Consider the following 23205-nt stretch of genomic DNA (forward strand, 5'->3'; position numbering starts at 1 on the left):
AGTTGCCCATACCTGCCTCCGCTCCAGTTCACAAGGTAGATTTTCAACAGCTACTTGAGAAAGTACTTACTCCTTGGTGTTGAAAGGAAGAGGTACTTCTATCCAAATTATGAGATGTCTCGACTTTTAAACTTGGGAAAATTGGTCACAACATCAACACGATCACCAACTATCTCAAATATAAAATTCACCCCAGTTGTGACCAAAAGCAAACATGCATTGAAAGTAGTAATAGAAAACTCATTTTTTTTGAAAAAAAAACACTAAACAAACTTGACAAATTAACTAGTTGTTTAAAACTTAAAAAAAAAAAACACTTTTTTATTTTTTTTAATGTCAAACAATTTTTTTACATTTTCTATTTTTTATTTTTTGCAAATCTACTTATATTTTGATATTTGTGTTATAAGTTTTTCATTTATTTTATTTTTCTCTCAATTTTAGTTTTTTAAAAATTTTAAAACTTTACTGTATTTTTTCATTCTTTTCAAGTTCACCGTATCATACTCGAGAAAACCTTATCGTTTAGACTTCAAGACGTTATTTGTGACTATGATTGAAACTAATCTAGAATTTAAAATCCCATATTGAATTTGGCAACTGGTAATAGTAGAAAAGAGGTAACTGGATTTGACATCTCAAATGTTGTTCCTTGTTCACGTCTCACAGCTCAATCACTGAGGAGCATGCGTCTGTGGTGTGTTCCCAGTTTTGAGTTAGACACACCATGTGAAGTGATTTTATGAATCGTCCTTGTGAAAACTTTTTCCCGGCCAATCGGTGACGAGCTAAAGTAAACATTGCAGTTTCAAGGGGAAAATTTCAATCTCTCTCTCATTCTTTTGACTGGTAAAGCTGAGTTTAGATAAACTCATACCAACTTTTGATCTCCTTCAACCAGGAAAGCTAAAGTCTATCAAACAAGTAACATGAACTGCCATATGTTGACCTTTTTATCTGTAAAAAACAAAAGACCAATTAACTTCAGCCAGCTGGTAGAATGCTTGTGGAAGCAGCGCCACATGTCGCCGGAGCTCAGTCGGACTTAAGATGGCCCAATCTTTGTCTGCCTGACTGAGCTCAAGGCTGAATATAGTACTCCAGCCTTTGACTTGTAATGGAGTGTGTCCAAACTTATCTTCACATGGATGTTATTAGTACTCAATAACTCTCTCACTCTCTCTCCCCCTCTCTCTCTCTAAACACACTCCACCGCCGCACCATGTAGCCAGATCATGTATGTCGAAGACATACATAAGAAATGTTTACCGAGAATTCATCTCGAAGATTGAAGCAGATTCATGAAAGACTAACATTGTCAAATGTTTCGTTAAATATCAACCCGATCTATGCTATCTGGTGTCACGAGACACTGTGCAAAACATTCATTCAAGATGTGATACTGTTGCCAATCGGCCCTTGACTCTTCAACGATCTCAACCATAAAAATGTAAATAAGGTTTTAGCCGATAGAAGCGGTGGTGGCTAACCGTAATTCTGATAATGAGAATGTACTTATACATTTTATGTAGCATCTAACCCGAAGACGTATGGATATAATTAGAGAAAAGTTACCCAATAGAAGTGGTAGTTGCTAACTCTAATTTTGATAATGAGAGTGTATCTGTACATGTTAGAGAAGACCTATCAATATAATTAGACAAAAGTAAGTACTCCGAAATTGTTGTACACGAAAACATATTCAAGAAATAACACATACATACAAAAGAAAGATTAAATAAAGTAAATCCAAACTTAAATTTTGTTTTTGTTTATACCACTAGAATTTGAGCAGGTTTTTATAAAGCTTTCCTTTTAGATTCATGTGCCAGATCTGTTTCTCCAAGACAACTTATATCTTCATAGTCAGGATGAACACCGGATTATTTCCATGGTAGCGTTTGGATGATACACTAAAAACAAAAAGGGGTTTTATGATAGCTAGGTTCAAAAAAGGGGTTTATGATAGCTGTTTTTTTTTTTTTTTTTTTTTTTTAAAGTTCTGTTTTTAATAAGTTTTGAAAAAATAATTGTGCTTAGGTAATATGACCAAAACATATTTTTTTAGGTGAACAGCCTGCCAGGTGTTATTCAACTCCATTTCAAAAAACACCTTTTGCTAAATATGAGTGGTGGCAAAACTAGCCTTCATTCAAACACATCTGAAATGACGTTTTGGAAGGAAAACCATTTTTTGCCTCCAAAAAATTGGTTTTGAGGTGTCATCCAAATGCCGAGTCCAGCTCGAATCGATCTAGGCAATACCAGTGCGGCCGGCCTAACCCATCAACCTTAAATGATTTTTTTTTTTTTTGCATAATCAGTTAAAAGCAAATCCGAAATCCAACTAATCATAGGGCAGACGCATGCACCTTGGAATGTTAGTTACATTTCAACTGAGTTTAGACTCGACCTGGATTGTGAACTCAACTTGATCCGAATGAGGTTTCAACTAGGGGCGGAGCCAGGAATTTTTTTGTTAAATGAATCAAACTATAGTTTTAAAATTTTAACAAGAACCAAAATAAAAAAATTTAAATTTACATATAAATTTTAAAAATTTTCCCTCCCCTCCACTCGTAGTTCCAACGATGGCAATCAAATCCTCCACTTATATATAAATAAATAAAAATTATGAGGTAGTAGTACGTAAATTTGGTAATTCTTTGGGGAACTAATTTTAGAAAACTTACTTTAACGTGAAAATCAAGTTCACCTCGATTAAACTCGCTTGCAAACACTTGTTTTCAACTTCGGATCCAATTTCAAAACTGGTTTTAAAATGCTCAACTTAACGTGAAAACGAAGTTTACATTCCGACATGGTTTTAATGGCACACGAAAGTGAGTTGTACAAATTAACGTACATAGCTTTTATGTCACGATATTTAACTGCGATAGAGGACGCAAAAAATGCGTCACCGTCGCTGCCATTTCAAGGATTGACGACTCCATAACGTGAATGGTAAAGGATGGGGCCGCCTGATATGGGCAGCCACAGAACCCAGGCCTTGCCTTTCACCGTTTCCAATCAGAATGTAATGTATTATTTCTTCTTTCTTTTTTGTTGGTCATTTGATCCATCAGTGGCCAAAAAGAGAAAAAGATGAAAGAAAAAGAAAGAAGGAATATTTCTCAAGGCAATTTGTGGGAACTGGCATTACAGCTATTGTATCATAAGCTAAAAATAAAGCACCAGAGGAGGAGGAGGAAAAGAAAAGAAGCAACACTGGATGCATGAATTTGGTATCTTTAGTTAAAGTGTTCTCCCTTTTTTGGGTCTAGACCAATTTTTTTCTTTATGTTTTTTTTGTCCTTCTTTTAAGTTGTGTTTCATAGCTTGGATAAGAAATCTAAGACGCTGCAGGTGGCTGCACCTTACTACAATGTCAAACCAATCAAACATGAATGTTGAGAAGTGGACTGAAATTCAGAACTTTTGCACCATAGATTATGCACCGGAAGAAATTGTTTGAGAGAGAGATGCCGCGAAAAAGGTTGAAGCTCATCACCCTACCCCCAGGGACTCATAGTCACAAATATTTTCGTGTCTTAAACGGTGAACTTTAGTCGGATATAATACGGTGAGTAAAATCTTAAAAATTCGGAAAAAATAAATAAATGAGAAATCAATAAGACATCATCAAAAGATAAGTAAAAATTAAAAAATGAAAACAAACAATTTGACATAAAAAAACCTAAAATAAAAAAATGCAGAAGAATATGTTTCATTCGTGTTTTTCTACCATTTTATTCAGTTGACTTATTTTTCACGTTTTCATTGCTTAAAAAAACATTTTTTTGTGGGTATGCTCAAGGTTTAAGGTTGCTCCAAGACCTTAGCGAACTTATAGTTATTCCCTTCAACTCTAAAATAGTATCGGAGCTACCATTTGCTATCCAAGGGAGTAACTCTTATAAAAATTGAACTGATAACCAATGAGAGTTGCACTATACTAAAGGTATTGTTTGGATAATGAAGAAAACCCTGAATGAATGAGAGAAGAGAAATTTGAGCTCTCTACCTCATGATAGTTCAGCTTCTACAAAGAATATTAATATTGACGGTAGCCGGCCATAATTGTCTGGACGGTGGCAGAGACCTTCTCCACTGTGCCAACTCCTTTGGGTATTGTTGTGGGAGCAAGAATTGAGGGTGGAAAGTACTATAACAAGAAGTTTAGATGATTAATAATCGAGAGGTTTATTCACAATTATCTTGAAAGGGTATGAGATAATCTATCATACGCTTGATAAGCATATGACGTTCAGTCAAGTCGAAAACATGTTGTATATAATCCTCACAAAATGCGGTAATTTCACAAATTTGGAAAATTTTGAACTCCATGTTGTGAATTTCCTTGATCTTTCAATCGATCCAATTGAGCACGAGGCTAACAACACCCCACAATTCCCGTCAATAATGGAAACAGAACATCCTTCAAGTTAGGTACAACATTTTACCACCTATGAGAATTAAACTAGAAACATATTCCTTTACAGACTTCTAAACCAACCAACTACGCTATGCCCCTTGAAGCCGTATCTGTTAAAGTTAATTTCTTGATACTAGGATCCGATAGACATAATCAGGCCCAACCACTAGGATCCGATAGATTGCTTCGGCGCTTCTTCGAACTGTAAACCAAAGATATATAACCAGTAACAAGCATAATGACAGGTGAATATGATATTGCACCGAGCCATCGTGCTGTTTCGTTGAATGTTTGCTGGATCTTTTCTAGACACGAGTGGTAGCCGGAGCCTACCGACCGGACCTACCTGTTTCATTTGACAGGTAACGTATGTTTAATTAATGGTGTTGGGCCAATCTGATGTTTCTCATAAACCCTCGATCCAACTCCACATGTATGTTATATCTATGATTAAAATCAACATTTTGGTCAAATTCGTGAAGTCATCTAATTGGTTACTCTTAAAATTTATGAAAGAAATTAAATATAAAAAATGTTAAGAATATGATGATGATATTGTTGAGTGCAAAGCAGAATTAACCCAAAAGATGAGGCGGACGTGGCGTGGTGATGGAACACAGGCCGCTGTATGGGCGGAGCCAAGATTTTCTTCAGAAGCGGGCCGGCAGTTTGATTTCTGGATCCGGGTAGAACCAAACTGAATTATAATACAAAAAAATATATTACGTAATTAAAAAATATTATTTTTTTCAATGTAAAAAAAAATTCAGTGGCTGAGGTGATTATGCCCCAATTGCATTGCAGGGCAGGGCAAAGGAGGAGAATAAATGAACGACATTGCTTCTTTCTCTCTCTTCACAATATAAATAAATATTTCAATTTCTTCTCATAAGCACTTATTACTGCTTTTAAAAGAAAAAAAATAGTGATCATTGATTTTTTTAATGTTCTCTCTCTCTCTCTCTCTCTCTCTCTCGCGTATATAAATTAACTTATGTGTGTAGATGTGTGTTTATTGTATAGACACTGAAGAATCAATATGCGATTATTATTGTTTGCGTACTGAAATTTTAAAAGTTCAAAAAGTTGGAATTTAAACATATATGAGATGAAAAGTGTACATATATGCATTCGAACTCGTGATTCTTATGGAGAATTTTAAGCTTTTGGCATTGGCAGCACCTTAAGCTCACATGGCAAAAAGTTGCCAACAGCTGACAACACATACAGTCAGTGCACCTCACAGCAGTTTTACAACATATATATATATATATATATATATATATATATATATATATATATATATATATATATATATATATGTATGAGAGAGAGAGAGAGAGGAGGACAATACCGATCCACTTAGCATCTAAAAGTACCCCTCAATCTAAAGCAATGTCTCCTCATGCCACGAGAAAGTAGAGAGGGAGAGAAGTGTTTCTCTTCCTTTTGAGGACACAACATCTAGGGCCCATTTAGTGGGAAAGGGTTCGAGGGCCAGTTCGCCAGCTCTAGTTGTAAAGATAAGTTTCGTAAGGTTTTTAAAAATATTAATTTTGACATGGGCCACATGCATGCTTCTTATGAATTATTGATGTTACCAGAAGTGCCTGCAAGGGCCCTGAAGGGCGTAGTATAGCTAGTCAATCTGAGGGTATTGCAGACAATATGTTTTTAGTTTGATTCTTCAAGTTGAAGGGTGTACTATATGACCGCTCAAGTTTCGAAGTTACCCTTGGACCTTGTGTGCAAGGAGAAGGAGGTGGTTTTGCGTCTCGTGTACAACCAAGAGTGGTTCCAAGGCATCATTTTTGCTTAGAAGATCTAGTTCATTTCACCGAATTAAGTTCATTAGTTCAAATTAAAAGATTAAGAGTTGGTTAATTCTCCAATGTATTTTTTTTTGCATTTTCTGGTAATTTTCTAGTTAAATGGATATTAGCAAAAGAAAAGGTTTATTAAAAAAGAGAACAACTGGTATGAGTGATTAATGCCAAATGAATATGGGCAAGTCCAACTTTAGTGTATATTAAATTTTAAACTAAAATAGAAATGTTCAAGTGACAAGCTGGGCATGAGGTCCAATGAATATATACTGCTGATCTTTGCCTCACTAAAGAAAGAGCATCTGGAAGCTAAATAAATCTTTGAGATATTGTCTCAGTTGGAGGTCTAATAAAGGTAGCTAAATATGTAATGTGGCAGACTCTTAGAATAGATCTAGAAATCCAAAGCATCTTGCACCATTTAGCTTCGGGACCCTTTATTCTGATTCAATTCTTTACCGGATTTCATTAAATTGATTTCCTGGATAATTTGGGCGGAGGAGGGGAGGCCACTTAGGCCATGGCCCCACCCTAGTTAATTGAAAAAAAAAACATTGAAAAAATTAAACAGTTTTAGTTGTGCAATGTATTGTTTGGATTCGGGTTAGTTTGACCATACTCAGATTCTGAGGTTGAACTGTTTGACCCACTCCTTAAGAAAAAAAAATCTTGGCTCTGCCCTATGGATTATTGTCCAAGAGCCAAATGAAAAACATCTCTCCCAATCAATATATGACATCATGCTCTCTTGCAGACCAGCTAGTAGCTTTCTACATATGAATAAAGGTCTGGCTCTATCAATGTATATTGTATAATGACAATTTGGGTGATGTTTAGTTTTTTTTTCGTAGTTATTATTTTCACATTTGCTTTATTCATCTACGACTTTTAAGATCTTTCTTTTTTTAAACATTTTCCAAGATTTTTCCTATTTTTTTGAGAAATCAACCTCGTCAAAAAATACCCAAAAAAAAATTCAACAATATTTTTTCCATAAAGGATATTTGTGACAATGTTTCGAGCCTATTACCATCTATATTAGACAGAAAAATAGGCAAGACATTTAAAATGTATTCACAGTAATAAGGAAAAAAATATTTTGATTGATAAAGCAGTAGGTAAATTATATATGTTGTGTCTTATAGGAAATGAAAACTTCTACAACAATATCCGTTAGCCAAAAATTTCTTGCTCCGCACTTTTGGGGAGTGATTGAATCAGTTTTGAGTGGACATCTTCAGTACCATCTAGAAAAACTCAACTTCAAGTTTCACTTGATAGCTCAATAAACAAGCATAAATGTTGGTAAAGGAAGATAAGTTTCCCAAATCTTATCTCTTAAAACGACAATGATAGAATATTTTCCGATATATAAATCATAATGGAGCTTAATTACCTCCTTGTTATATATACTTCATGGAATCTTTTGAGTGTTTTAGTCAAACAGGTAGAAAGGGGGGTTGAAATTTGTCTGGCAGGGTGCTCAAATTAGTTCTAAGTCACATCAATACCTGCCCTTTCAATTCGAACCATGAAATTGCATTGTGGAAGATAGAACAATCTGGTTCAAAGCTGATTATATGCATCTCCTGTGCACCAAAAATTGTATTATATCGGGTGGGTATAAAGACCAGAATACCCCTTATTAGCAGAAAGAGATTCTTCACAAAAAAAAATAATGAAAAAGTTAAAAGTCCAAAAAAATAATGAAAAAGTTAAAAGTCGAAAAGAGACATTTCTTTTTGAAATTCCAAAATACACTAACTCCTTGCTTTTTTTTTTTTTCCGTTGCATGCCGGTTGTTTGCACTACCTTGGTGCAAGCAACTCACTTTGAATCTGCTTCCGTCGCTAAAACCATTATCCGTTGGTAACTACCCATCGCATGACGTCGGTTAAGAGGCATTTGATGACGCTCAAAACGGAACTTTAAGGTGTCCTATTGGGTGAAACTTTTTCTCTATGTATAGCATGAAACAAAACAAGGTGAAATTTTGCCATCCTTTTTTTGTGAAAAAAAGAAAAAGATTCCAACCATTTTATTGTTCTAAAGGCAAAAAAGGGGAGTTAAAAGATTCTTTGCAAAGCTGATTCAATTGGAACCATGAAATTGCATTGTGACACATGAAACGATCTGGTTCAAAGCTGATTATATGCATCTCTTGGTACACAAAGCTATTATATGATTGGTGTAGCTTGATTTTGTGTTATAGTTAGTTCATGTGGTTTTAAACCACTCCTATATACCCAAAAAAAAATTGTATGTCAAGAAGGTATAATGACCATAATACACCTTATCAATAAAAAAGTGACACCGCAAAAAAAAAAGTGAAAAAAAGTTAAAAGTCCAAAAGAGACACTTCTTTTTAAATAATTTTCAAAATACAATAATTCCTGGCTTTTTTTTTTCTTTTTTGCATATCTGTTTGTTTGTTTGCACTACCCAGATGCACACAACTCACTGTGAATCTGGTTGCTTTGCTAAAACTATTACTGATTGACATGACGCCGTTGAAGAGGCATCTCATGGCTCCCAAAAGGAATTTTAAGGTGTCCAGAATGGGTGAAATTTCTTCCCTGTATAGCATAAAACAAAACAAAGCAAAAATTTTACCTCCTTTTTTTGTGAAAAAAAAAGATTCCAACCTTTTTCTTGTTCTAAAGGTAAAAAATGGAGCTAAAAGATTCTTCCCAAGGCTGATTCAATTGGAACCATGAAATTGCATTGTGGCAGATAATATGCATCTTTGGGGTATAATGACCAGAATATCCCTTATCAGTAAAAAGTGACGCCTTGCGAAAAAAAGAAGGAAAATATTAAAAGTCCAAAAGAAATATTTCCTTTTGAAAAATTTCCAAAATAAATTAACTTCTGTCTTTTTTTTTTTGCATATCTGTTATTTGCACTACCCAGGTTCACACAACTCAAAAAAGGAACTTTATGGTGTCCTGAATGGGTGAAATTTCTTCTCTATGTACAGCAGGAAACAAAACAAAGCGAAATTTTACCCTTCCGTGAAAAAAAAATTCCAACCTTTTTCTTGTTCTAAAGGCGAAGAAGGGGAGTAAAAAAATTCTTCCCAAAGCGAGTAAATAATTTCTTGCCATCAAACAGCTCCGGAAATAGATGTTAGATGCATTCGATATTGATTCAGAATAAGATTTCCTCGCACCCAAACATGGTAAATGGCTGCACTAGATTCAATTCTACCATTTAATTGCATCCCCATAAGACAGTTTTCTATGAGAAATCGTTTTCGTAATTCTAAATTCAGAAAAGTGATTCTCTTGTTTGTTTGTCGAACTGGTTTAGTTGGAGAAATAATGGAATCTGCCACATTCTCAAACAAACCCAACTGGCAGGTAAGTTAAAATGAGACAAGAATATAGCAGAAAGGGCTGAAAGTAATAGTTATCTAAGTCTAGCCAACAAAGAAAGCAAAAGACATGGAGTTAACATAAAGGGGTGCACTACTTAAAGGCAGACACAAAGAATATGTACCCCATTTTGCGTTGGATGTCAATTGAATAAGAATTGGTCTTCGCCAAATTGGGGAAGTTCAAACTCAGATATTTATCTTAAGGGGTAGTTTGACAACAATAAAACATTGTTGAATTCTGCCGCATTTTTTGCGAATCCACGGGATGGTAATAGGGATTGACTTGTCAGCCTAACTGTTGGATAATGAGAAATTCTTTGTAAATTAAATGTTGGAGAGTGGAGCAAGATCCATACTTGACAGGCTTCCCTAATAAACAGGTTTTGCCGCGATCTCATGTTTATGAGGGGGTGGTTTTTTCTTATACTTTGTAATCGTCGGTGCGGTGGAAAAACTGTTTGTCGTGGATGTAGGAGAACATTGTCTTTGAACCACTTGAATCGAATCGATGAATCTTCATCTTTTTCTTCTTTTGTTTTCCTCTTCTCTGGGTGCATCAAGGGAGTGTGTGAGAGAGTCACCTTCTTAACAAGAAACCCATGTGGAATCTGACCACTGTGAAATCAACGTTATGTAAAAGCTAAAGCTGCTCAATGCGAGGACTAAGAAGGTCTTCAACTTGACGCCCGTTACGATTTCCTCCAATAATTTGCATACCGTTTCTAGTGGTAATGCTTATAATACAGAAGCTAATATATATATGCTCAACATTGATTCTTTTGCTGCTATTCTCACCATTGATCAGATTCAATCTTTTACAAGAATATTGAAGGGGTTGTTTGACAACAATAACATATTGTCTCATGAATCTACTTAAAAAAAATGGGACAAACTTTGTCCCATTTTTTGAAGACAGAAATTACGTTTTACTGTTGCCAAACAACCCTTAATTGTCACTCTAAGAAATAGTTTAAACGTTACAACTCTTATGATAGTAAGGTGCTCAGCTCAACAAAAATATTTCATGTCATTTTGTTAACTGAATGGAGCTTGTCTCATTGCATTGAAAGGCAAATAATTCAAGGGACGAATTCAACTTAAGGGATCAATCATTTAACCAACTAACGAGAAGACAAATCTGGTCACAGGAATGAGGCTGGCAAGAAATTTGTCAATCGCCTAGAAGTGAACATTGAATAGAGGAAAACGAAAAAATAGATCGTTGGCAGAAATCAAGCGGTGGGATTTAGTAGGGGCCCAGTCGCCGTGACATTGACAACTAAGGCCTAATTCAAACGATTGAATTCTTTTTACATCAGTAAATATTTCTTACAGATAGTGAGCAAAGAGATGAACTGAAATCATTGACAACATCTGGTAATTCTTCATTCTTCTTATAAACTGATAATAACTTTTGATTAAGAACAGATGCAAAGCAACATACTTCAAAGGTGTTACATATATATATGTATATATATAGACAGGCAGACAAAGAGCACCCTCTCTACTCCTCCTGTTACTCTCTCTCTTCCACTGTGCCCAGTATTGTCGCCCTCTTTCTCGATTTCTTCCTTTGGCAGGTGATTTGGAAGCGAGGAAGGAGGGGAAAGTTGAAGATGATCACGTGGAGAGATCTGTACACGGTGCTGACGGCGGTGGTGCCGCTGTACGTGGCGATGATCCTGGCCTACGGCTCGGTGAGGTGGTGGAAGATCTTCTCGCCGGATCAGTGCTCCGGCATCAACCGCTTCGTCGCCGTCTTTGCAGTGCCGCTGCTCTCCTTCCACTTCATCTCCACTAACAACCCCTACGCCATGAACCTGCGATTCATCGCCGCCGACACCCTGCAGAAAACCATCATCCTTGCCTTCCTCGCCCTCTGGTCCAATCTCTCTGCACGCGGCAACATAGACTGGTCCATCACCATCTTCTCCCTCTCCACGCTCCCCAACACCCTGGTGATGGGCATCCCCCTCCTGATCGCCATGTACGGCGAGTACTCCGGCAGCCTCATGGTCCAGATCGTCGTCCTCCAGTGCATCATCTGGTACACCATCCTCCTTTTCCTCTTCGAGTATCGGGGCGCCAAAATTCTGATCATGGAACAGTTCCCGGAGACCGCGGCCTCCATCGTCTCCTTCAAGGTCGACTCCGACGTCGTCTCGCTTGATGGCCGGGAGTTCCTGCAGACGGAGGCCGAGGTCGGCGACGACGGCAAGCTTCACGTCACAGTTCGGAAGTCGACGTCGTCGCGGTCGGTCGTGCTCTCGCCTTCCCGTCGGTCCATGGGCTTCTCCACGTTCACTCCGCGGCCATCGAACCTCACCGGCGCCGAGATCTACAGCCTGCACTCCACTCCCCGTGGCTCCAGCTTCAACCCTGCTGATTTGTACTCCGGCATGGGGGGCGGCGGTGGGGGTAGTGCACATCCCCGCTACTCCAATTTCGGCCAGGCGGAGATGTACTCGCTGCCCACTCCGCGGCCGTCGAACTTCGACGAGCAGCACGGCCTGAATCCCTCAAACCTTGGCTTCCCAGGCGCCGCCGGAAACCACTACGGCCACGCAGGGAAAGGCTTCTCTTCCTTCCCGCCAGACGCCTTAGGCCATACCAACAATAATTTTCCCTCCATTTCCGGCGCAATTGCGGATAATTCGGGGTCGTCCGGGAAGGTTCAGAAGAGGAGCGGCTACGAGCAGCCGCAGGTCAGGTCTCCTCAGAGAAGCCGGCCGTCGAACCATGACGCCAAGGAGCTTCACATGTTCGTCTGGAGCTCAAGCGCTTCGCCGGCGTCGGAAGTCAGCGGACTACACGTGCTCGTCGGGCAGGATTTCAACGGTACCGAGCATAAATCCGGCGGTGGCGATCTTGGTGCTAAGGAGATCCGCATGTTGATTCCAGACCACCACTCACCAAATGGTGCACACAGAGGTGAGGGACCTAGCGCTCCCATCTTTCCTTTTCTTTTCATTTTATGAAAATGTTTCTTTAAATTTTTTTACTTTCTTTTCCAAATTCACCTTTTCACAGAGTTTGGACGAATCCAAGTTTTTCATTTTATGAAAATGTTTCTTTAAATTTTTTTACTTTCTTTTCCAAATTCACCTTTTCACCAGAGTTTGGACGAATCCAAGTGTTGAAAAAGAAAAGAAAATGAATGACATTTAATGATATATGTTGTTTTCACAAGATAAAAATAAGCCTTATGAGATTGAAAGTTTGAGTCAGGTCATATTCGGTCGGATCTAGCCCTTCATCTACTAAGATGGACGGTGGATATTTAAAATCACCATGATTCAGTGGTGATTAATTGATTTGGTCCCGTCTCCGGCGGATGCTGTAAATCAGCATCAATTAATGGAGTCGGACCCACCTCGAGCCGCTTTATCCGGAAGTGAGTAGAGCACGGATTCGGTGCAAAAATGAACATAACGACATGAATTTTACGCAGTCACTTTTCATACAAACAATTCCCTGATCCTTTTTTGTCGAATTTTCAATTTTCATAAAACCTGGTCCTCATTTTCCGGCGACAAAACAAACTGAAAACAAGCACCATATTAACTCCCGGCATATGAACCAGTAGTATTTTCCTTCCTGACAGTGAATTAATTCCATTATGTTGCAGAGCATGAGGATTTTGCCGTTGAGAATTTCAGCTTTAAGCGAGGGTCGACGCCGGCGGAAGGAGAGGAAACATTCTCCGTCCCCAGGGACGGACCGGTGTTCTGCAAACTGGGCTCCAACTCCGCGGCGGCGCTCCATCCGACGCTGGAGGAGGAGGGTTCCAAGGCCAACAAGCAGATGCCGCCTGCCAGCGTCATGACCAGGCTCATCCTGATCATGGTGTGGAGGAAACTCATCCGCAATCCAAACACTTACTCCAGTCTCATTGGTGTTATCTGGTCACTTATTGCGTTTAGGTAATTTCAGTTCTCCTGTCATTTTCATTCCATTAAATGCTTTTGAACTTTGAACATGGGCCTTGAGTCCCATCCCTGCCAGTTGGCACCTTTATTTTTTCTCATGGAGGTGGAGCGCCCATGGAATAGGCAGGGATTTGGAGGACAGCCGCCATTAAAAGAACATGAACCAACTCAACCCATCTGATTACATGGTTCAAGATGATAAAACTCTTAGTAGATAGGAGGCCAAGAGTTCAATTTCTAGAATATGCAATGACGCTTGATGTAGTCTAAGCTCTAGGGCTTCGAGTTTAAGATTCAGATTACCTTGTCAATTTAGAGGAAAAATGAAAAGCTTTTAGATTGCTGCCAAGTTGCTTATGAAGAAAAGGAATCGAGATTCATTGTTTTTTTGAGTGAGCAGGAGCGTTATCCTACCATCCGGACCAAAGTTGAAGATGCCCAAATGAGTTTGTGAATTGTATTCTTTTGAGTTGTAAAAGGTAGAAGCACGACACTTAAATTGAAGAGTGTACCATGTTCACCAAGTCTCGACACACTAAGACCTTAGAGATAGATAGAAAGAATGCTGGGCCTTCAAATCTTATTTGAAATATAGGTTGCTAGCCTAATGCTCACTCATCAAAAAGATCAAATGCACTTCTTTTACCCATCCCAATCTGATTTCATGCGAAACACTTTGTTCATGTAAAAACCCAAAAAAAAAAAATGCATCTTCTGTCACACTTTCAATCTGATGTGAGATTCTTAATTTTAAGGCTTCTAGCACATTAGATCCTTGAATTTAGGACCTGCAGGCTAAATTAATACTGACGTCTCAACTGACGAATGTTCTCTTCATGCTTGCCAACGAGAGTGCACCAACTTTTAGGTTGAAAGAAGTCAACAGCAAGCGCATTTTACGGTAATAAATTAAAGAAGCCGAAGCCTGTAGAACCCCAATATGCAGATCAGCTGCATAAAAGAAACAAAATTCAAGTAATTGAATCTTCATTACAGTAATAATCTAGGTCAGTGTATACTTCATATCTGCATTATTAAATTTCATTTGTTTGTGATCAGGTGGCACGTGTCAATGCCTAAAATAGTTGGAAAATCCATTTCCATACTGTCAGACGCAGGTCTGGGGATGGCCATGTTCAGTTTGGGTATGTGATGACGTGAACTGTTCCACTGTGCTTTGGAATCTCTTCGAATGCCATGCTGAGTGCGCTTTCCGGTTTTTGTGTTGCCCATGTCTTGTAGGACTGTTCATGGCTCTGCAACCGAGGATCATCGCCTGCGGAAACTCAGCGGCGGCATTTGCCATGGCCGTCAGGTTCCTCACTGGCCCTGCGGTAATGGCCGCCGCCTCCATGATCGTTGGTCTCCGTGGTTCTCTACTTCACGTTGCCATCGTTCAGGTCTCTTCACTCTTGTTTTCCTTGCAGAATTTAATTACTGTCCTGTTGATTATGCCATAAACATTTATACTTTTCACTTGCATTAGTTCATTACTGTTCTAAATCCTGGCTGCTTTTGGAATCTTGTAAAGTTGGGCATCTGGATGACACCCTCCTCTAACCCGGCTTTATGAAAATTTTGTTTTATGCAAGATTTTTAATGAGTTTTGAAAATGATGGCACACCCAAAACCCAGTTCTTTTATTAACTTGAAGGGGTGGCTATTTTTTCCCTTCTTCTTACAAAATCTGGTTTTGTCGAAACTGAGTTTTCTTTGAAGGCAGTTTTAATGACACCTAAATAATCCAAATAACAAGGTTTTAGAATGTCACCAAAGATTTGAAACAACTAGTTGATCTCAGTGTTTGCTTTAGAAATCCCATACATGAGATTCAAGCAGAGGCAAAAGCAGGTATGGGCTCCCTGTGGGCAATTTGCTTTACAGACCCCCAAAAAAAAGTTTATTTTTTATATTGATATTTTTTTGAACAATTTTTCTCATTTATCTATTAGTGCTCATTAAAATTTTAAAATTTTATACCCAGTGCCTCTTACTCAGAATTTTCTAGCTTGCCCCGGAATTCAAGATTCTAGATTTGGTTGTTGTGCAGGCTGCTCTTCCTCAAGGCATCGTTCCTTTTGTGTTTGCTAAAGAATACAATGTTCATCCAGCAATCCTGAGTACAGCGTAATCCCTCGAAACCCATGTCCCGTGTTTGGTTTTTCTAGTGTAGGAAACGATTTCAAGCAAATTCCTGATATTGGTAGTTCCTTCCCGGATTTGTGATGATGAAATGCAGAGTCATATTCGGGATGCTGATTGCTTTACCAATCACTCTCGTCTACTACATACTCTTGGGGTTGTAAAGGAATACTGGCAAGAAAAAAAAAAAGAAAAAGAAAAAGAGGAGGAAGAAGTAGAGAAAAAAAAGTTCCAGCAGGGAAGAGGGTATGGGCTATCGAAGAGGACGAACTAACACCGGCCGGCTTCCTTTTTTCCTTTTTGGAAGGGTGGAGAACTCTTCTTTCCTGCAAAGTTATCGAAGCAACATCATCTCAGTGAGTTTTTTTCGTTTCTGGTCGCTGGGAACAAACAGAAGTGTTCTGAAAGTAGATCCATTGATTGAGGTGTGAAACCAAAAAGGGACTTGAAAAAGAGATTGAGATGAATGTTCACCAAATTGTCAAACAGCATGTAATTTGTGGCTCAAACAGTAGATAGAAAGGTGTTAAGCGAAGAAAAATGCCCGGCCTTCTCTATCTTTGGATTGTAAATGAATCTAACTTCATATATCAATACTGAGGATTGTCACGATAGGAGACGGAGAAAATTGTTTTGAGTTGTGCTAATTGCTAAATCAGCATAAACAGAAATAGTTACTTGAGTTATTTGTAAAGATCATCTACATATATATCTAATATATATATATTGAATAGTAACTGTGATTTTTTTTGAGTCACTTAAACATGATGAATGGTTTATAGAAAAACAAGAAAAAAAGTGACAGGTATTTCTGTCATATAATATAAGTTCATATATTATTTTTCTCTCAATCATTCATTTGTAGACTACTTTTGTTAGATGACTAGATGATTCTCATCTCACTCACCTTTATATATACATATATAATTTCTATTAACAGATCATACAATTATTATTTCAGACGCGTTAGTAAGTTGTCGACAAATTAAAATGAAAATAATAGTTGATGACTGTGACATATAAGATGTAATTAATTGACAGCTAGCGTGTGGCAAATACGGAGCTAAGAAAAAGCTTCATTGGACAGGAGACTGAGATTCAGTTCTCTTTCTAAAGTGTAAAGAAATTGGTGGCTGGGTCTCTTAGTTTTTTATTTTTGACGCGAAAAAGTTTGGAGCTTTCCATTTCCAAGGACCACCGTAAAAGAGACATTCCATGTTTCCTTACTGTCATAATCATAACAGCTCTCAAAAGGGATTCCAACATCCCACGTGATTGGTTTTTCCACATGACGCCCTCGCAATTATTCTCGCTTTGGTTGTAAAATTTTCGGTTTCAAGTCTCTTTTTATATGGAATTCTAAAAGGAAAAGTATATGCTCTCACGGGACATATCGAGACTCGGGTTTTTATGGAAATGCCTGAACAGGGGCCCATCAACAGTTACTCCAGCTCAATGTAGGTTTTAGGGCGCCGATGCACTTATGCAAGGCAACTTTTTGATAGGGGTGAACATGAAGTGAGTTGAGCCCTAGTTCAGTCAGCTTGAATTGGGCTCGACTAATGAAACCGCAAGCTCAATAATAGCTCTCGACAAAAGCACCTTGAGTTTGACTCGGCAGTTACGTGTTGAGCTCGAGCTCAGGGTAAGTTTTAGGGCGCCGATGCACCGCATAAGCAAGGCAACCTTTTGGTAGGGGTGAACACAAGCAGAGTCAAGCCCGAGTTGAGTCAACTCAAACTCGGTCGACTAATGAAACCTCGAGCTGAATAATAGCTCAATAGAAGTAGCTTGAGCTTGGTAATAGCTCAACAGAAGCAGCTCGACTCTGCAATTATGTGTTGAGCTCGAACTCGACTTGATTAATGCTCGACATACTCATTTGAATATATGGACTATTATTTTGTCATAAATTGAGCTCGACTCGATTAAGACTCGACAAACTTGAACGAGCTTTTGTAAAAACTTATATAATTAATTAACGTCAATATATCAATTTTTAATTAAAAAACAAATCAGATATTTAAAAACGTTACACATAATTTTCGAGTCAAGTCGAGCTTTAACAGTTCGAGTTCAGAGAACTTGAACTCGACTCAATTATTTAAACGAGTCCACTCGTGAGCTCGAGCTTGACTTGTTAAGCAAATGACTCAACTCAAAGTCGTTCATGAGTCGAACTTTAACTAGTCGAGCTCGAGTAGCTCGACATGTTGTTCACCCCTACCTTTTGGGACTCAAAACGCTTTCTACGAAAATGTGACTCAAAGGCTACGTTTGTGTTTGGAACACATCTGTTCTCAAAGGATCTCAAATCAGTGAAATCTGGCATTTGAAAACCTACTGGAGCATTGCTTTTCCAGCACTTATAGGGCTTTGGGTGGTCTAGAGTCAAAATTTCAGAATTAAGATTTCACCTGGAAGTGGAATTGAAATGAAAACTCCAGTTCAAGTTTCATTTTACGTTTGAAATTTTGATTGTAAAATCAAAAATAATTTATTTGATGAAAAGAAAATTAATATTCTAAAGTTTAAGAATTAAATAATTTATGTTTACGCCCCAAAAAGGGATGAAAAAAAATCAGAATTTCGAAATCATAATTCTGCTGCCTAGGGAGGGACTATCAGATATGAATATTTTTAAACAAGTGTCTTTCCAACCAATTTTTTTTGTCTCCGCAAGGAGGCTGTCAAAACTCTTAACGTCTGATAGACTATCGATGAGTCCTTGACGTATAAGAGGAAAAATCAAGTTCAAAGAATTTTCCTCCAAGTTGCAGGCATGATTAGAGATGAAACTTTATTCAAACTTTGTTTAAAGTTGTTGAGTGGGATGCAGATTGAATTAAATCAAGACCGACGCCCTCATGAAAATTGCAAGTTCGAACACAGGAGCTCTCGTGAGACAAGTAGTTCAGAGGGGCATTCATAGATTTATTCAAGAATCGAAGATGGCAGTTATCTTTCTTCGATATCAATTACATCAAACATTAAATATAATCACCTGACCATGCTTAATCAAACGAAAAACACAGTATTCTTGAACTATGTCATTTAAGAACATATTTTCTTTGTCCAAAGAATGCATGTTAAAAACAAGTCTTAGCAATTTTCAGAACTCATGTGTTTGAAGAACGCTACTTGTTCTTAACGGTTGATGGCCTTGAATTTATAAAAGACCTATTATATACATGTGTGTGTGTGTTCATGCGCCATTATTTTGCTTTCACTGGACAAATTTTCTATCTTTTTTTTTTTTTAATGAAGACGAACCAAAAGATTGAGTCCTACCTTCTTGCCATTGATATGTGGACAAAAATATGACATCACGAACAAGTGGAGCATATAGAATTAATGCTGTCAAATATCTATTGAATCGATTGATTATGACAAAGAAGGCCAAATAGAAGCCTGATCAATCGAAAGTAGCGGAAACTGCCAACTCTCCCAAACTTCACTATTTGATAATTCCTAGTCTCTCTCTCTCTCTTACATGACTCTTGTGGGCTGGTGGCCCCTGCCTTGGACCCGACTCCGTGTTTGCTTAAGGTCAGACTCATGTCAACTTGTAGTCTTGGGGTTTACCCCTTTCTTGTCGTTGTGTCCTTGGTGAGCGGGCTGTGGAAAGTTCTTATCAATTAGTTTGAAATTGGAATGAGGTCCAATGATTTTTTCATGTCATGGTATCATCGTGAAGCTCTAGTGTTCTCCTTATCTTCTTTGTGCGTGATCTTATCTGCGGACTGTCGCCATACGGAAGTCCAAGCGATTGCGATTTCTTTGGGAAACACAGTTATGTGTCTTGTGGTGGCAGATTTGGATCGCTGGCGATGATGTCCTCTTTCTAGTGTTTTAGTTTCCACCTTATGTTGCAAACTCGCCGGCCTGAAATTCTGGCTATTGTGAAGACCTTTTGGAGGTCGAATATAGCTTCTCATTTCTTCTCTACTTCTTGTATCTGATTTTCTTTTGTTTTGCCTTATACGATCTCTTTGGACGTTTCTGAGTTTAGTTTTTTGGCAGTTCTCTCTCTCTCTCTCTCTCTCTCTCTCTCTCTCTCTCTCATGAGCAGCTAATGAGCTGCATAAGTTGAATTAAAATATGGTAGTTTGGCTGAGTAGGTTTCTCACCCGCTGAAGAAAGGAGAAGCTTCCATCCGACCCCTTATCTGTCCAAAGTACAAGGCTTGCTTTTGACACCTTGGTTGTTGCTTCTACTTCATCTTACAGGTCAATGACTTCCTTTTACAACACAAAGAGTTGATGTCATAAAAATTTAGATATCTGTCTATCGGCTCCTGTCCCGATTGTTGCACCAACCCTCCTCGACTATGTTGAATTTATAATTCAACCACTCAACTTTTGTTGTGTGTCATGTTGATCATTAACAGGGTTATTCATCAGATGGACGAGTTTCTGAACATGTTGTTTCAAGAGTCCAAAATTCATCATGGCTGTTGAAATAATGTTCTCAAATTATGATGAAATTGCAAATTAATGAAGCAAAATCAGGGAATCAACGCAGAATAATATAACAAGAAAAAATTGGTGACTACATTAAAAAGTTGTTTGGCAAATGAAACTTTTCGTGAGTGTTTTATAAACCTGCTTTAATTTTTGAGGTAGATTTATAAAAATATTTACAAAGTGTTCAACTTTCAAATAGCCCCTACAAGATAGAATAATGAAATTTAAAGAAAACCAAACTCATGTACATTCAACCAAGAACTCAACTGCTGAAACCAAATCAGTCATGCATTTAAAGATGAGAATTCCCTAAAACGATAAATTTTCATCGTTATTAACATTAAAAAATGATAATAACTCATGTGAAGTCTCCTAGCCATTATTTCAACCAACGTCATTAACAGGATATATACCGCATCCGCCTGCATCAATCAACATGCACGGATATATTTTTCTTTTTTTTTTTAAATTTTAAAAACAATTTAAACGATTTTAAAATTATTTTTAAACCAAAAAGTGAAAAATAAACAAATGCTAATTACGTGTATCGGCCAATACAAGCCGTAGCGGTGTTGAAACCAATAGGACATGCACAGAAGCCGATGCTACAGCCTCGATCTGAACTGCAACTGCTGCGATCCTATTCATATCACTGTGATCGCAGGCAACCATTTGGGTTGCGATGGGAAAGAAAATATTCCAAACGCGACAGAGGAAATTTATTGAGACCAAACTGGCCGGAAAGCAGAATTAAGATGTTTGCTTCCTCTGTCTCTTGCGGAATTGTAGGGAAAAACAGTGCTTAAACCGTAAGATACGCATGTCTTGTCCCTCTTGAAGTGAAACTCTAGCTACTTGTTAACCACTCGTTTCAGAACTATTGATCTGCAGTTTCCTTGTCATGCTAAAACAATGACAACCACATGCTGTCCATCTAGGAAAAAGATACTATTGATCCGCACTTTTTGACATGCACACAAACATACATATCTTTAGAACCACATTAGTGGCGGCACATTAATGGCGGAGCTAGATTTTTTTTTCAGAGGGCCAATTTGATCCAGGGACCTGAATTTTAGGTGGACACCGCACATGTAATTGGATCTGGGTTTAATTTCAACTGGTGTGACTCGCACCAGCCACACTGTAGCTCCACTACTGAACCACAAGTGAACTTGTCTAGGTAATTGCATGCGACCTAGGTCCAACGGCGGAGCCACTTGCTGGTTGGTGTGGGCGATTGCCAACATGAGCACAACTACAATCTTGTTATAGCGTTTCAAGACCACATTGTCAAGACTCAAAAATTAGATGCTATGTCCACACCAAACTTATGTTGCCAACTCAAGTGCTCATTTTTGAAAAAATCCTGGCTCTGATACACACTTTCGGGTTTCTTTTTCGTTTCTTAAACTATACCTTCAGATTCGCAATAACCCAAGTTGTTGCTGCTTAGCGGAACTTACCTCCGCCAAAGTCAGTGCCAGAAATTTTCTGCGGCCGCTGCATATGCATGTGATGTTCTATCTTAAAGGTGAGCATAAAGTCACATGATAAGTTTCTTCTGCCAGTCACCTTTGACTCTTGTACAATAGACATTGCTTTCAGGATATTGTCAGTTTGAAGATATCGCAGCCCATACTGATACAGGTAAGTGCTGTTTCTCGGAAGCAGCCGACTAGACAACAAAAATCAAAGAACTGATGCTGCTTTACCAACTCTGTTATATTACCTTCCACCAAGGGATGAATGAGGCCTTATGTATATTGGGAAAGAGGGTCATTAGCTTGTCAGCAGTATTAGGAAAATGGAAAAAAGATTCTTTACAAAAAAATATAGGCATTATCGACGGCCGGAAAATGTTGAGAAAACAAAGATGTGCGTCGCTAATGGTTTTACCAACGTTTCCTGTTTGAGAAGAGAGTGTCGGTAAAAATCATTATTGACACACCGGACCAGCGTATCGGTAAAGACATAACTTAAAAACATCCATAGTGTTAATGAGGTAAACATTACTGACATCCGAGGCGCTTCGGTGAAAAAAGTATTAGCGGCGTTTGAAGTCAACACGTCGATCATAGTAGAGTCGCAGCGACACATGATGCTTGCATCAGTAATGTTTGGATGAAGGTAAGTTTCAACATGCAGAGAGAGTTTCGAGTCGTTAAACATTATATCGATACATGTACTTTTTATCGATGCACACAGCTGGACTTCCGTAATAGAACCGCAACGTGTGAGTAAGATTGAATGGGTTTTTTTTACTTTTACCGACGTTTAGTGTTGGACGTGGATAAAAGTTCAACTTCAACGACACAATAGTCCACGCGTTGGTACAGGTTGGTTTTGAGCGACGAGAACATCGGTGAAAATTTATGCTTACGGACATTTGGTTTTAAACGTTAATGACTTTTACCGACATATATTTCATACGCGTTGTTCAAACCTTTTTTTTTTTTTTTTTTATTGATGATAATATCCCTCTCACCCACTCCAAAAAGTGATGAGCCCACAAAGTAAATTATTGTGCCCCGCTGTGACTTGACTTTAGGAGATTTGCTTATGAAAAATGTCGCATTTTCTGACGGATACTGATCGCTTTTGGCCACGTATCAAGTAGAGACTCCAATGAATCTCGACGTGCGTGTGGAAACTTGCCAATTATTTTCGCGGTGCTGATCGTGTTCATGCCTCAAGGCCCAAATGTTTGTAGCAAGCACGTACGGTGCCGTTGAACTGGGACATTTGCTGCTAAAACAGCACATGACCTGCTACTGCTTTTCTCGACAAAGATTTAATGGTGATGAAAACTTTCATGTTTTGTCTCATTTTTCTCAAAATTTCTCATATAAGTTTAGTGCTCTGATACCATGACTATTCCATCAGTGTTGGGCCACCCTTGATCGATGGGAGAGAACAAAAATCTGGAAAATCCATATAAATGAAAGATCTGTTTTGGTATGACTTTGGGGTGAGGATGGCTCGGGTGATATACGAGAAGTGAAAGTCATCCCTCCTTTCTTCCACC

The 23205-nt window shown here is 38.3% G+C and overlaps 1 protein-coding gene across 1 annotated transcript; it reads left to right on the top strand.

The window, feature by feature from the left end:
- The first annotated feature begins 11082 nt into the window (after window positions 1-11082).
- On the top strand, window positions 11083-16448 carry LOC116258895 (auxin efflux carrier component 4-like). The gene is made up of 6 exons (XM_031636342.2): window positions 11083-12571; window positions 13269-13563; window positions 14629-14714; window positions 14812-14969; window positions 15620-15696; window positions 15809-16448. The coding sequence occupies exons 1-6, from the start codon at window positions 11107-11109 to the stop codon at window positions 15873-15875; spliced, it is 2148 nt and encodes a 715-aa protein (XP_031492202.2). The 5' UTR covers window positions 11083-11106; the 3' UTR covers window positions 15876-16448.
- Window positions 16449-23205: the final 6757 nt, after the last annotated feature.

This window comes from Nymphaea colorata, chromosome 8 (assembly GCF_008831285.2).
Source record: "Nymphaea colorata isolate Beijing-Zhang1983 chromosome 8, ASM883128v2, whole genome shotgun sequence".
Classification (NCBI taxonomy): domain Eukaryota; kingdom Viridiplantae; phylum Streptophyta; class Magnoliopsida; order Nymphaeales; family Nymphaeaceae; genus Nymphaea; species Nymphaea colorata.